Below are 16,182 nucleotides of genomic sequence, written 5' to 3'. Positions count from 1 at the left end.
TAGCTCTGCCAAAGCAGCTACGTATGGGATTGGACTGGTAACCAGTGGTGGAGGAGATAAAGTGGGTCCACAGCTGGGAGACCAGTGGGAATACAGCAGCTAACTCCTAATGTTTCATTATTACCAACAGCTATTGTCCTCTAAATGAAACCAATTATGGGTGAGCCACTGCCAAGTAGGAGAGTGATTGTCTGTGCTTATTTATGTGTGTGTGGTGCTCATATTTCTTATGTGCATATAGCGCAGCGAGGGAATATTATCCATTTACACACGGATGCACGTCCACCATCTGTTAATGACTCTGAAATGGAGGTGGCTCTCAGGGCCGGCAAGACAGTTAAACAGCCGAGGTGATCAAACAACCAAATGTCCGAGAGTTGTTAAGGGAAGAGACACACTCGATTACAGAGAACTTCCTTATCGTGTGCGTCAGTGTTATGTCTTCTTCTTCAGAGTGTTTTATGGGCTCTTGTGCATATCAACGATCGGGAAAAAGGTCAAAGGCCGCAACAACAGAAGCTCCTCTCTCCCACAGAAAACACTGCTCCTTGAACGCCTCATCAGTAGTCCCGCCTTCAATTCGGTGACTTTGTGACATCACACTTCATCAGCATGTCACACATTAGCATAATGTACGCCTAGCAGTTAGTTTGGTATGTAAGAATTGATTTAACATAGCGGCTTTGCTGTTGTAAGTGGTGCTGGCTCAGGCATGTGTGAGCTGACCAATCAGAGCATAGTGGGTTTTCAGGAGGGGAGCTCACAGAGACAGAGCATTAAAGCATGTAAACCTGTTCTTGTTGTAACTCAGAATAAAACAAAGAGCCTACAATTGAGCATAATATGTCTCCTCTAACAAAACAAATCTCAATAAGGTTATCCAAAACACTGCAGCATCGCATTTCTGAGGCCCTCGAAAATTTAATTTGCAGCAAGAGGGTGAAATTATTTTGGTGGGCATTTGTTATCATAAACGAATCCCCATTTAGACTGGCGCAGAGACCAAAAAATTCATTAATGCGTCTGTAATCACTTGCATATTAGCGGTGCAGAAAGCAGGAGAGGAGAGCGACATTCAGCATAATTTTTTGAGAGATTAAAATCTGCCTGCCAGTTCCTAATGCGTGTCCGTCTATCTATAGAGTGTGATGCTCAAGATGATGATGATAGCTGCCTGAAAATAGAATAGTGGAGTGGTGAAACACCCAGTGGCCATCTGAGAGGTCCTGAGACACTTCTGTTGTAGTATCACTGCCAGGCTGCCGCTCACTGGCGCTGGGATTATAAGGGTAACAGCACGATGTGCTGACATGAGTCCTCTTGTTTGCTGGTCCAGTTTGGCGCATGCTGAATCGGCGTTTTGTTAACTGCTTGCCCCACTTGTCCACATCTTAAGCTCCCACCAAGGTGCCATTATTAAGATGAAGAGAGCTGCGGAGACTCCCGAGCTAACAGATGGTGAAGAAATGAAGGTGCAGGAGAGCGGATCAGAAATAGAGACGGAGAGGGATGTAAGGCGAGACAGAGATCACGAAGACAGCACGAAAACAGCAGGAGCTGCAGAGAAGTCTCGACTCTGGTGCTGTAATGTGTTGGCTTTAAGGCTCAGAGACAAAGTTTTCAGGAGTTGGAGGAGGAATTATCCTTGGACACACTAATTAGCAAACAGAAATATAGAAAGGCTAAAAGTGAAATGCATGAAATGCGTTAACATTTGTGTGCGAGGAGCAAAAGTGTCCTCTTGGATGCCCCCGTGGTAGATGAGAGATGATAAAACGCCTTCTTGGATGCCCTTCTAGCGAACAGAACGTGATAAAGTGCCCTCTCTTCGCTATAAATACTTCACGGCTTTCTGCGCGCTGCTGCCCCACCTCGTATAGCTGGTGCCCTTTTTGCTTTTTCTGCCCCTGCCCCTCAAACATCTTGAGCCTGTTGCTGTTCGGCTTAATGCCACATAGGAGTTAAAAAAAGAAGTAAACATGCCTTTTTAAGAAGCTGGAATCTGAGAATTTTGACTAATTACTCAAGCTGATTAATCGATTACCGAAACAGTCTGCGTTCAGGACAAATCAATCCACCGTGGCAGCTCTAACAAGGTGCCAGTGTTGTGCTTACAGCCAAAAATCTGTTCATGCAGGTTGGAAGTTGCTTTGCCGCAACTTTCTGAGTTCACAGCGCACTGCTGCTGCTGACGCCGTGCTGGAGTGGAGGTGGCCCACAGGACAGGCTGACTGGCTCCTGCTTCCTTTGATGTACAGAAAATTATGAAACAGTGCATCTGTCCTTCACAGGGGCCTTCCTCTGATTCATCTCACCCTCACTGATGCGAGCACAGTTATAAATAACTTATCCACGCCGATATTGAGCACAGGGGAGGAGTGGCCATCGGGACGATCGGGAGTTTTCCCGGTCGGCCGGACGATGAATTTGCACGACAGATTATTCTGAGCGGCCGAGAGACATACGCAGCCGGCCCTTGAGCTCATCAAAATTATTGACGTTTCTCTGCGAAAATCTCTGAGATCTACTATATCAGAATAAAGTCCTACAAATATTTATACCACTTGCTCACTCTCTATATCTCAGTCATGGTCACCCTGCACCCTACACTCATCTCTGACCTCATCTCTGATTTTGGTGCCCCACTCTGCCCCTGATCGAGCTTATTTAACGATTCATAAGTTATTAGTGATGCATTGATTTGAGAGGGAGGCCCCTCCCGGTCCATCCGAATGTCTGGGGATCATTCAGTATGTTTACATGCACAGCTTAGTTGGATTACAGCCATAGTTTGACAATGCTTCCCAATCAGCTAACTGCAATTGTCCGAGTATACATGCCGGTGAGAGTGTCGAAGCATGTCATACCCCAGTAGGATGGGTGGCACTGTACCCATTTCAGCTAGTGGTAACAGAGCCACTTCCGGCTGACCTCTTTACGTCACCAGCAACAACAAACTCTGCCTCGGCATTCGAGAAGGATGGCGTACAAAGAGCAGGATGAAGCTACATCTTTGTACATTTCGTATATGGTGCACACGATAATTACACAAACTAGATGCACAGTGGCCCTCTTGCTTGCAGTGATTTCAGAGGAAAGCCGCCGCCGCCATTTTACTTCCGGCTCACTGCCCTGGGAAAAAAATCTCGAGCCTGCGCAGAACACAAAATCCGAATCCAATCTGATGGAACGTATACATGCAGGAGTAATGCCACCAATGCGATCAATGACATAATTTAGGTGTTTTAATCCGACTATAAGAAATCTGATCCGGTCCGATTTTAGTCAGACTAAGGTGTATACATAGATGTTAAAAATCCGATCATAGTCAGACTAACCCAGTAATGCGTTTTTCTTGAGTGTCATGTAAGCGCACTGATTGTATGAACACTCAGCTCATATAGTAGGTGGTCTACTCGCCTTTCGTTCTCAGAAGGTGAGTCTGTGTGTGCAAGACAGACTGTCAGGAGCTGTGTGTGTGTGTGTGTGTGTATGTGTGTGTGCCTGCGTGTGCTTGTGTTGCAAAGCTTGTCAGCAGCTGTCAATGCTGTCAGTCAACCCCAGCAGGGCAGATACAGTACGTGCTTGGGCGACCGGATGCACAGAGAGCACCGGGGCTTGAACGCGGCGGCAGCAGGTAGTTGATTTCCGGGTGGGGGAAACACAGCGAGCATGGCTAATCTGGCAGTTACCGTTTAATGGGAGATATACACTCGGAAGAGACGGAAGACTCTGAAAATATGATGTATAATGACCTCACAGATGAGTTTTAGTTGCCTCGGTGCATGAGTTGGATATTAAGCTGGGCTGCGATAAACAAGCGCCAAATGTGAGTATATGAGCGTGCATTATAGCCACAGGTTACCCCGGCTCCTCTCACATAAACATTTGCTGCCGCGTTTAAGTTATTTTTATTAGCGGCAGGAATGATTTTTATAGAGGTTTATCGTCGCGTTAAGATGATAAGAGTGCGAGAAGGCAAATCAAAGGTGGGACGAGAACGGAGATGTGCTACAGAGGGGCGAAACACCCTTTATGACCCGTTTTTTTTTTTTTTTTTACAAGTGCATCTCGACAAATAGAATGCCGAGGAATTGCCGGCCATTACAGCGTGCGCCGATGCCTTTTCCCCCTTAACACGCAGATGAAGAGCTCTCTCATTTTACCTTGCGCTGCCCTTGCTCTCCCCTCAACTTCCCCTCATCTGTCGCTCCTTCAACCCGCCCCTCCCTCGCCAGCCCTCTGTGTGTGTGTGTGTCTGTCTCTTTCTCTCTCGAGGGATCGCCGGCGCGCCAGGAGGGCGGCTGAAGGAGCTGGTGAGGTTATCCAGTCAAGGATTTCACCTAGTCATCCTGCCTCTTGGTATTCATACCACACTGTTGCCCCCCGAGGCTGCCTGCCTGCATACTGACTCACTGAAGGAGACTTCCCATTGTCATTTCAACTCTCGCTCTCTCTCCCCTGCTCCCATTTCTCCGCCGCCCCTTCTGCTCCTCTTTCCACCTATTCCTCGCTCATTCCCTTTCATGTTGTCTTTCTTCCTCTCCCTCTCCATGTCTCCAACCAACCTTCTGTCTTTTTTCCCCTCTCCCTCTCTCTTTGATAGTGTGTGCACTTGTAATTGTGTCAGAGCAGAAGCCGTCAGCTGCCACGGCTGCTGAGGTAGCCGAGGGGGGGGGGGCGGGGGTGGGTGGGTGTAATCTGCAGAGAGCGGTTGATGTGGCGGAGGTCACGGGGTTATATTCACAAACAACATCCCGCAGCCTCTCGGGCTCGCCAGGTTGCCTGGCTTTACGTCTGTGTGTTTTGAACGCGCGAGACTGTCTTTGTGCCGGTACGCGTGTGCGCCTGTGTAAACTGGTCCGAGGTCATGTGTGGCCAGAGAGTCAATAAAGAGCTCCGTATGCCGCACGACTGCCCTCAGGGCAGCTGCTGAATCTGACACGGCCTCCACACACCCCTAATTAACTCCTGTGTCTAATTAAATACCACTCTCTCTTTCTCTTACACACACACACACACACACACACACACACACACACACTCGCGTGCTCGGTCGCACAGTTCCCAAAATGAAGGAAATGTTTAAAATGTGGACCTGGCACAGACACAGCGCTGGGATCTCGGGGTTACAGCATATGGCTTTGTGTTGCACAGATGATGAATGTAATGGGACCGATGGCTTTTATGAGATGAGGTTGACAGTAGCTCCGGGTTGCGTCCGAGTTCATAACTCTAACATCCGACTCACATATTTTACAGGCCCGCCGTGGTGAGGGTGTGCTCTTTTTGATTTGTGCGGAAAAGCAAATCAAATTTATTAAATGGCCTCAAACCACATGCATGACTCCAAGGGGACACACACACACACACCGCCCAATATACAGTATTACATGAGTGCATATAGTACTACAAGGCACAGGAGCTGGAGAATCTTGACAGGTAGAGCTCAGCTTCCTATAATCAAGTTGTCTAAGATTTCATTTCAATGTCAGAGTGAGTGATCGACGCAGCAGTGACCCCTGCCCGCCCCCCGAGAATCAGATCCACTGTCTCTTTGTGTAAGATAAAAACACTGACAAAAAAAATCATGTGACAGGCAATTAAGTGTTTTAATTTGATGCTGCTCCAAATGTGACATCACACTTGCTGGGTGCTGAGTCAGGCACGTGTGAGGCAACCAATCAGATAGTTGTGAGTTAAAGCATATAAACACATTCTCATAGTAACCCAAAATAAAATGATGAACCTGAAAATGAGCATAATTGTGTTATTTTAACAAACAAGATTATGCATTTTACTCTTCTGTTGATGAGGAAAATATTGCCCGTATCGATTGGCTCAGACTGTGTGTCACAGCTTGATACACTGAAATGAACGACAAGATAAACAACAAAAGAGATAAACAGTGTGTGTGTGTGTGTGTGTGTGTGTGTGTGAGATGGACAGATGCACACCACGTGCTTACCGACAAAGAGGAGGGATGGGGATTGAGTGGCCCATGTAGTCCGAGGGTAATTAAAACCCAACAGGCGCCTTTATTTTATTGCATTTGCCATTCTTATTGATCAGACTGAAATTTTCATTTAAAGTTTGAAATAAGCAGTTGAGCCCCTTGCAGGAATGCCTCCGATCAATAGTCAGTGGATTAGAACTAAACAAGTGCAGTCACAGAAATTCAAATATCGAATTTTAGAGCCATGCAGGGGGGATCTGAGAGGATGCCGAGGGGCGATTGGGGAGTAAAGACAAGGGACATCTCTTATCTGGTACTTTTCTCATTTCTCACTTTTCAAAAACTCCTAAAACGAGCGCTATACCTCAACATCCTGCATGTCTTATTGACCTTATAACCAGGATTTTTTTTTCTTTCTTTTTCGTTAACTGGGTCAAGTCTGTGCTTCGTCGGCTCTGCGCCTCTGTGTGCGTGAGCCCTGGGGGGCATCAGCTCCATATCACCCCCTCATGCCGCCACCCGCCTGCCTGCCTCCTACTTCAGAGGTGATACGCGAGCAAGCAGCCCGTTTAACACTGCACCTGCTGCGAACATCGATTGATTCTCCCCAACTGTTGGCGCTCAATTGAGTCCCTCACCGCTACACCTATTAGCTCTGCGCCGACTATGGGAAGGTGAGAAGGAGGGAGGTGTGCAGGAGCATGAAGGAATGTGTGTAAATGCCCCTCCGGGATACTCCACTAACATTAGCGAGGGCACACGGCAGAATACCTCATCTCGGACTGTGGCCGTTGCCATACTGGCCTCTGCTGTGTCACCTTGGGTTTTGGGGAGGACTGATGATTAATGGGCCACTGACTCTGCAAACACTGGCTCATTTCCACCTGCACTGCTGTCGTTTCGCTGTTTCTTGCTCGGGCCCGCTCTCTGTGGACCATGGAGGGCGCTGCTTGTGTGAATAAGATTACCAAACCCATTCCGAGGGCAAGCAGAAAACAGCAGCGAAACTGCTACATTCATCAGGAAGTTCACACAGTAAAACGAGCCATCTGGTGCTGGCAGGATGGGGGGCCGCAGCGACAGAAGGTGGAAATGGGCAAACACAGGAGAAGTGAAAGGAACTGGACACCATGAAAAAGTTGCGGGGAAACGGAGGGAGAGGATGTCGTGAAGCGAGACGCTGAGAGAAAGGGTCTCGGGGAGAGGAGGAAAGAAAGAAGAGGAGGGTATGTGCCTAGGAAAAACACAGATACAGCGGGAAGGCAGCAGCTGAGTGTTGAAGGAGGCGATAAGGTGCTCAGGAGGAGAGTTTGTGGAGGGATTTGGACAAACTAAGAGAGACAGGCCAAAAGGTAAGAGTGGTTCTTTTCCAGCCATTAGACAAGGCTTGACAGCCTGCTGCGGTATGTCCAAAGAGCTTTAGGATTTACGGGAGGGAGTGTGTACGTGGGCGCTAACTCACCAGGTGGACGCGGTACATGATGCTGATGCCGAGGGTCATGAAGGGCTTGGAGAAGTCTATGACCTTTTCCCGCTCTGCTGTGATGGTCAGGCCTGCGACCGCCAGGTCGGCTTTCTGAAACAAAGAAGGTGAGCAGAATCATGTGAACACACAGTCAAAGACTCAGGCTTAACACAGCCGTGAGGATGTGACAAGAGTTTATGACATAAGCAATAATTTAAGTGCCTGAAAAGAAGACGAGGATGACATAAGTAGTGGGCTACTAGATGCTAATTCTCTAATAATGCCCTTTTGTATTCCATAGCCTCTTTGTCTGCCAATAGCGCTATCTTTGGTGAAGATAATCCAGCATTGGCAATGTGTGTGTGTGTGTGTGTGTGTGTGTGTGTGCTCGCAGGGCACAAGAGAGATCAGGGTAACCATTGTGGCTGGCTGAGGGAACGCTGTCAAATCAAATCACTTGACAAAGCAATGGCTGGTAAAACATACACTTAGAGGCACACACACACACACACACACACACACACACACACACGAAGAAACGGCCAATCTACGGCAAATGCCGTACGGCTCCGTGCTAATAATACAGGCCAGCAAAGTGCAACTGCAAGGGATTTTTCATCTCCCTGAGGGGCAAAGAGTGAAAGCAGCAATGCATTGCTCTTTGTCTGCTGCAGGAGAACTAAGAGGATTGGGGAGATGGAGAGGAATGGGAGGATGAGAGGGGGGAGAAAGGAGCTCTGCTGCAGCGGCGGAGGCAGCACCGCAGACGTCACTCAAAATCCCCAACACAGCATTCGTGTCTCCAGGAAAAGAGAGGGACATCAGAGAGAGCGTTTTTTGGCCACAACTTTCATTTTGTTGTCGTGTGAAAATATTGTTTTTTCGGCGATTATTCAACACACCAAAGGACGACATTCAGAGCTGAAAGCCCCCGATCCCGCTGTTTCTGTGCTCCAATTATCGCATTACGCTTAAAATTACCGCCTCCATAACCTCGCCCCTGTTGCCCTATCCACTGCCCTACCCTGCATCATCAGCCGTGCCAGGCCTCCAACTTTCATTCCATTTCATCTCTCCCTTTCGTTTGGAGGTCTGATCGCCCGCTCCCAGTGCCTGAAGGAGGAAAACCCCACGCAGGCAATTTCAACAAAGAAAAGTCACTGATCCTTTGAAAAATGAAGACACACAAGCGTCCTAACAGCCGCTGAAATATTTATGCGGCGATAGAATATTAATGTTGATTACTGGATTCCTCTGCCAGCCTGCTGTTATGCCTTCTAGTATAACTAAAAAAAACAAAAAAAACACACAATGTAATGTCGACTGTTCAATATTGCATCATACCTGTTTCTACTTCAGTCGCATCATGCTAGACGGTAAAAATCAAATAACACTTGTGAACGTGAGCGATGAATTAAACATTACCCTCAAGGAAGTAGTGTTTCGACTTGAGGAGTTTAGTCTTTAGTGACGCCTCTGTTCTCTAACTGCTGCACTATGGATTAAGGAACTGGGACATACTGTACTTAGACTTTGGTCTGGATCCCTCCTGGCATGTCTCATTGTTAGCCGAGGCTTGTCTGACACCTGTCAAACTAATCAGCCTCATACAGTGAAATATTGTTCGGTCTGAACAGCACTGGCAGGTATTAGCTGTCTGGAAACTTTTCAACTTTCATCCATTAAGCTAGCAACCTGCCTTTGTTTTCCAACACCATCCCCTCCATCCGCCTCTAAGATTTTCGCCAAACAAGCTTGAGCCTTTCTGTCTACTGTGGAACATCCCTCCAGATGTCCCCCTCCACCCCATGGCAAATCCACCGCGAGCACCCCTCGAGACTTTTCCCTCGCCCCTTGCCTCGCCACTCCAGCTGCTGCTGGCAACACATGTTGACCCTCCTGAAGGTCAGCCTTCCATAGGCTTGCTTGGGCGATGGCGGGCTGTGACAATAACACGAGCAGGCACTCCTTTGCTTTACATACTTAATGGCTTTGCCCTCCATTAGCCCACAGAATTAAGACAGATCACCTCTTCGGATCGCCCCAGTCCCTGCCTACTCCGTTCCTCTTTTTCCTTTTGCTTGTTTTACTTCGTTTCCTCCCTTATCTGCCCGTTAACAGCTTCATACAGTGGAGCTGGAAGAGTGTAGGACCTCACTTAGAGATTTAACTGCAGCAACATAGACTGATTCAGGAGGAAAGGGTGTTAAGGTCAGTTCAGAAGGCTTATGGAACGGAGCTGACAGGGAACATGCCACCAACAAGCCGTGACTGTTTTGGAAAACACAGTGCTTAAGCTGAAAAGGCCAACAGCTGAATGAAAAATAGAGTATATGACATGAAGTAAAGCTGCTAGAGCTGGGACTCGATACACTTTTCTATGTGTGAGTGCCTTTAGGACATGCTTTGGACATTGGTGTGCTTAGATGTCTACACCGTTCAAAAGCTTGAATCGCCTGCCACAAAAGCTTGATGCGCTGCAGTCAGATGGCTGACAGGCCTACTCTACATTTCTGAATGCTCTTTCATGCTCTTAGGGTATAGTGAGTTCTCTTTACAGATAGATTCTATTTTGTATGAAGGGGTTTAGAAAACACTACAGTACATAAAATAGTTTAACCAACACTGGCAATTTAAATATTTAAAGATGGAGATACCTCGGAGTAACAGTTAGCCAAGAATATAAGAAATCATTGGCTGTAGGTGAAATGAACCGGAAGCTTGGCATCAAAATCTGCATGGAGTTAAAAAGAAATGTCTTGTTTTTAGCAACTGTGCAATATAACCAGCTAGAATAATGACACGCTATTCTTTTTCATTTTTTTTTCCAACCCATCATGGTGTTGTGTAGGTTCATACGCATGTAAGCAGTCTTGAAATTTAAAAAGCTCAAAGTCAACAACAAAGGGAGCTCGTCTCTCCCACAGAAAACACAGCTCCTGAAATGCCTCGTCAGTAGTCCCGCCTTAAATTTGGTGACTTTGTGATATCACACTACATCACCATGTCAGATGTTTGCATAATTTAAGCTAAGTGGCTAGTTTGGGAATTAAAAATTGATTTAGCACAGGTGCTCCCTTGTTGTTAGCAGTACAGGCTCAGGCATATATGAGCTGGCCACTCACAGTCAGCTGGGTGTTCAGGAGGAGGGGCCTTAAAGAGACAGGAGCTAAAACAGCGCATTTTAGATGGAGGAGGAATACAGTGCAGCAAGTAAACCTGCTCCAGTAATGACCCAAAATAAAATTAAGAACCTGACAAAGAGTATAACACGTCCCCTTTAAACCTTCAAACTCATAGCTGTTTAAAATGTTCTTGTTAATCAGTGTTCAATTTCAATCAAGGTTCAAAGGTTGACAGTAAGTTTAATTATGACACCACATTAAAATGTTCATTTCCACCAGATCCGTAATTTTATTTCATCAGTAAGATAACCTGCAAAGCAAAACAATCATCTGAATAAATTCTCCCGTAATCAGGACAATGTAATTATATATGAGAGCGCTGTGCACGACCGCCGCTATCCTTATGAAAACATCCAAATCAACTGGAAATCGTTAAACAAACTGACATATGAAACAGGCTGCACAACTGGACAAGTGGCAAGAAACTCGCTTGCAGACAGTTTAATCCTATTCAGTCTAACCACCGAGGGCTCAAAAGAAACGGGGTTCCCAAAATATTTAGAGCTCAATTACAAGCACCGTTGGTGGTTCAATAATGGTCGGCTACACTTTTCTGAACTGGAAAACAAAGTCAGGACCAGAGGGTATTTGGGAGGTCTCAATCATTTAATTATTCTTCTTTCCCGGGACAAAACTATTTCAAATGTAATGTAATGTGGTGTATGAATTATGCCTTTTTTAATCTATTATAAGCCATTATTGAAGAAAACATCACTATATCCGGTCGGTGCGTGTGAAGTTAACCACATACCCTTGAGATGAGCTCTCCGACCATGCCGGTCCACGTCCCATTGGCTCCAGGAACCCCGTACAGCCTGTCCCCGACCAGCCGGATGCGGTACTTGAACTTGAGAATATCTGCCAGCTCCTTCAGCATGTCCACACAGAAGCCCTCGTAGCGGTCATTTCCCTCCAGGTCCTGATGGTTCGGCCGCAGCATCACATATGGATTCTCCTGCAAAACACACACACACACACACCGTTTGAATTGTAGGCGGTGCAATTTTTTTTACTGACTGTCTGTGCATGGAAGCATCGATAAAACACTGACAGAGGTTTTACAGCTACAAAAAATAAAGTACAATACTTTTTATATTGCATTTGAAGGGGTAACGACAGGTGATAAAGTTTTTTTTCGACTGTGGGTTAGTCGCTTCCTTACCATGACTTCTTTCTGACTCGTGGAAAGAAAACATCCAAAATACACATTTATGTGTTGTTATGTGTTTTTTTTTCCTCACACCCTGAGCCAGAAACAAACACCAAACTTCCATCTTTTATTCCTATTTTGATGTTTTTTACAGAGAGCTTTGTTCATATATCATTCATAGACCAATTAAACATTTAATTCCTTCTGACATAGCGGAAATTGATTTTTTTTGTGTATGGATATCGACTGAGCGATATCATCAGCCTGCACATTTTGCATCAATATACTTTTTATTGCTGTTGTTTTTTTGTTCGTTATTTATTTGTATGTGTATACAAACAGTGATAGAAGTTTATAGCTAGTTTGATGAGAGAAACACAGTACCGAGGTGGTTTTCTTGCCAGTGTTCGTGTTTTTGTACAGCAATCGATGAGCTCCGGTCTCTAGCAAAACACTCCTCTGGCAGCGTTCTGCTTTTAGCAGAAAGCTTGTGTTACAAACTGAGAAAGAGAGGGAGGGTCTAACAAAATACACTGCAGTATTGGACTATGGGAAATGTAATATCTGGTATTTTGGGGGCTTGACCTACACGTGAGACTTGAAAAAAAGTCAGGATATCTTTGACTCTGTTGTTCTGTCCGCACAGAGTAAACTCTTGAGAGCGCACCACAGCGGTTTGGAAGCATACTACTAAATAGCTCGAGTGCCTCTTTAAGGTTTAATATGATTGCTCTGCAGAGCCTGACTGAAGATTTTACGGTCAGGACAAATGTTGGAAGCATCCCACACTGTGTGCCCTTCGGAGGTCATGGTTCACGTCAGGTTTACTGCCTTCAATGAGGAAGTGAGATTTGTGGATTTGAAGCGGAGCCAGGCACTAAAGTCAGGAGCAGGCAGGCGCGTGCTAATCTGTCACATCCAGTAAAAAGCGGATACGAAACAAAAGCTCCACCACACACTCACACTCACACCCAAACACACAGGTATTTACAACCTGTCGTTTAGAGAACCAACGCTGCTTTGCCGTCTGTTTATTTATGTCTTGTTTTGTCATTTAGTTGATGCTCTAGGAAGATTTAAGGAGCCCCGCAGTGAAGTATTTTGGAGCCGCCCTTATTGTGCTATTTTTCAAATAATGCAACTGTCAGACCGGTGTGTTCATGCCGCACTACATCATAAAAGAGACAGCGTTATGTACCACTTTGCTGTTGCTCTACGCCTGCACTCAGCCAGTGGATCCAGCTGAAACTAACTGACTTTGGCAACAACAGCAGATAACAATGATTAACAAGTCCTCTCCTGCTGACACTCGCCAATTTTTTTAAATAAACCAAAGGAAAACAAAGCTCCTTTCTTTATTGTCGCGGACAGAAGTTTTGCAGATAGTTTTCACACAGCATACTAGCACACAAACCGCAGTTTAACCATGATCTTGTGAAAGAGCTCGTCAGCTACCAGTGTTAACATAAATGCCTCCAGCGGGGTGTGTGTAATTCACCGCAGATAAGCCATTCAAAGCCAGTGTGACAGCTCTCAGGAGGTAGAGCATAAGCAGCCATGTTTGCGGTGATGTATTTCGAGAGCCGGGGTGGAATTGAAATTGTTTTGTCATCGCCACAGCTGGAAATATTTATTTGTGTGGTAGCTGGCTGACTGGTGAATGATTTGCCTCGCAGCGGAAGCCACGAAAATAGTAGTTACACTGAAACTGGGAATACTTGAGAACTTGGTGCACATCAGGCGGCGCAGCTGTTACTGTGACCGGGGGGGCATCGGGTGGCTTTGCCTCTTTCGTCGTCGCACCGCTGGACGGTAGGACAGGACGGTAGCAGCCTCCTGCTCCGCTGTGATAAGAACAAACGTAAAATGGCGACTGATCGACTCACTTCGTCTGCACCTATAATCTGCATAAGGGTTCGATTAATCTAACCAGGCTCAGAGCTCACGCTGTGAGACAACAATAACCTGCAGTGACGTGCGGAGAAAAGCGGATGACAGCGACTGTGTCACAAGATACCGTCATGTGAGTGAGCTGCACGTGTTCGTTAAAGGGTAACATTCTCTACTACTGCCGACAGATCCTATGAGAAGTTAAAAACCAATCACCTCCTTTATATTATATATTAATACAGGTGTACAAAATTAATGACAAACACTGTTTACAATGAACATGGGCAGTGTAGTTGATTTTAAGCTCACACACACACACACACACACACACACACACACACACACACACACACACACACACACACACACACAGTTGCTGTAAATACCCACGGACCTGTCTCCAAGAAATTACATTTGTACACTACTAATTCATTTTCCTAATTATGCTGCACTGGGAAAAGTAATTGGTGCCTGGATTTTGTTCACAAACAACATTTTTCAAGAGAAGGAAGTGCTACATTTTTGGACCACACGCAAGTCAATAAGAGGCAGCTGCGTCAATTTTCCCTCCCTAACACGAACAAGTGTGAGTGCCTCGCCCGGGCGTAGAGCTTTGAATCTGCCCGCTCCACAGGTGTGGAGTTGGGGTTGGGTAATTATCTGAGCACAAATTTGGAGTTGATTATATAATTGAGTTTAATGTTTCACAGATCCAGGGCAGAGCCAGGGTCGGGGTTAGAATCAGTGAGCTCTGAATCAGTAAATTGGAGAACAGTGAGATCATCTAAATGACACTGGTCTCTAGTGATTGGTTCAGGAATATCAAACCCCCTCCCCCGCAAAATTGGTTAGGTGTTCAGGTCTTTATTGTCCCTCGAGGGGGAAATTTGATTTACAGCAGAGGGCAAAAAAACCCCACAAAGACAACATAAAGAGGACTATAGCAGGCCATAGTGGAGGCGATATCAGACTGAAGATGAAAAAGTAGTTAAATGGGGTGACAGTCAGATGTCAGGCAGGTGAGGATCTACACAATCAGAAAAAAAGATAATTATGCAGTAGCTGCTACGAGTGGTCATTTTAATCAACGGGGGATATTGTACTCAAGGTAATGACTTAATTTAACATGTACAAAAATAAAAATTTGCATTTTTCATGAATAACTTCTTAGATAAGATTTGGCTGAAAATAGTCTCTAACCGATTCACTGAAAGAACTGATGGTATTTAGCCTTTTCGTCAGATCTTTTGATGACAACGAAACAACGGCACACAATCTCGCCAGCGGCCTTGATGTCTCTTTAGCTCAGAGTCGGGGAAGTTTTCAGCCACTAAGTGTCCGTCTGCACCACCACCGTTTAGAAGTAAATCTCTTCATTAACTCCTTCAAACGGCCACACATGTCACCTTACACGCCTGACGTGACACCTGTGCATGCTCTTCTTTCAGCGCGCACTACAATATAAATGCTAATTTCACAGTTCACAGGAGGCTGAAGCTTTTTCCGAACACCAACTTGCAGTCAAGCCAGACCGACTCAGACGTTTTCACTCTCCTTCCAATTTCCGCAACATTATTACAGAGATCGGCTTTCATACACACTTTGTACATAAGGCGAGCCAGGCCAGGGGGACGGGGGGAAGAAATGACAAAGCACACACACACACACAAACCTGCCGCAGCCGCTTCACAGCAACAGAACAGATGACCATATGCGCTCGGTTTAATGCACGTTTTGGTCCAGTGATAGCACTTAATTAAGTACGAAAAAAGGTTATTTGCTCTCCAGCTTCTTGTTGATTTATTTGTGTGAGGCGCGGTGAAAACATCCTATATTTGTAACAAATGGCTGCCGTCATTAGGCAGCTCGATCTGTCGGAGTGTGGCTGGGAAATATTGCCTTTGTATCTCCCCGCCATCCCTCGGCGTTGACCTGGTTAAGTGCGGACTAATAAAATCAGACCTGGCGAACATCCATCAATCTCACCAGTAAAAACCCAGCAGCAATCAATAACACGGGAACTGTCCGACTGTTATCAAGCCAGTATGTGTTTTCCCCTTTTTCAATTTGTCTCTCTTTCTCCGAGCTCCAGCTGTTCTATTAAAAATGTTCGACCAAAAACTGCCCTGCTGAACAGACATGTGCTGGGCTGTAGAAATGGAAAACAAGAGCGCTACTAAAAGTTCATAAACCTGCTGCGGTTCACACTCATCTGGAAACTTCCTCCAAACACTGACAAGAAAAGAAATCACTAAAAGAAATCACCTCCGCTAGAAGCCTCCGCGAGATTGAGAACAAAGTCACATAAAAAATAACTACATAAAAAGGTGTGAAAACTCTACGCAGGGCTATGAAACGAGCTCTCCTCTGCGACGGCAAAATCACAAGGAAACACCATCCACCTTCTTTTTGCACACCGCAGCAAAACAGCCGTAAAGCTATGAGTTTGAAGACTATAAAGAAACGCAAACTTTTAAAGCAGCCTCTTATTCCCAGGCCAGGAGGATTCTGGTTGCGGACTGATAACTCAGGAAGA

At 45.8% G+C, this 16,182-nt stretch overlaps 1 protein-coding gene across 1 annotated transcript in view; it reads right to left on the bottom strand.

The window, feature by feature from the left end:
• grik4 (glutamate receptor, ionotropic, kainate 4) overlaps positions 1 to 16,182 on the bottom strand; it is a 329,989-nt gene that overhangs the window by 9,175 nt on the left and 304,632 nt on the right. Inside the window, exons 15-16 of the mRNA XM_037084197.1 lie at positions 11,358 to 11,561; positions 7,419 to 7,532 (exon numbers count right to left, since the gene is read on the bottom strand). Of these exons, the coding sequence (XP_036940092.1) occupies positions 7,419 to 7,532; positions 11,358 to 11,561 (318 nt within the window). The remainder of the gene's footprint in view (positions 1 to 7,418; positions 7,533 to 11,357; positions 11,562 to 16,182) is intronic.

This window comes from Acanthopagrus latus, chromosome 2 (genome assembly GCF_904848185.1).
Source record: "Acanthopagrus latus isolate v.2019 chromosome 2, fAcaLat1.1, whole genome shotgun sequence".
Taxonomy (NCBI): Eukaryota; Metazoa; Chordata; class Actinopteri; order Spariformes; family Sparidae; genus Acanthopagrus; species Acanthopagrus latus.
The sequence above is the reverse complement of the archived record's forward strand: the minus strand, read 5'-3'. Positions and strand labels throughout refer to the sequence as shown.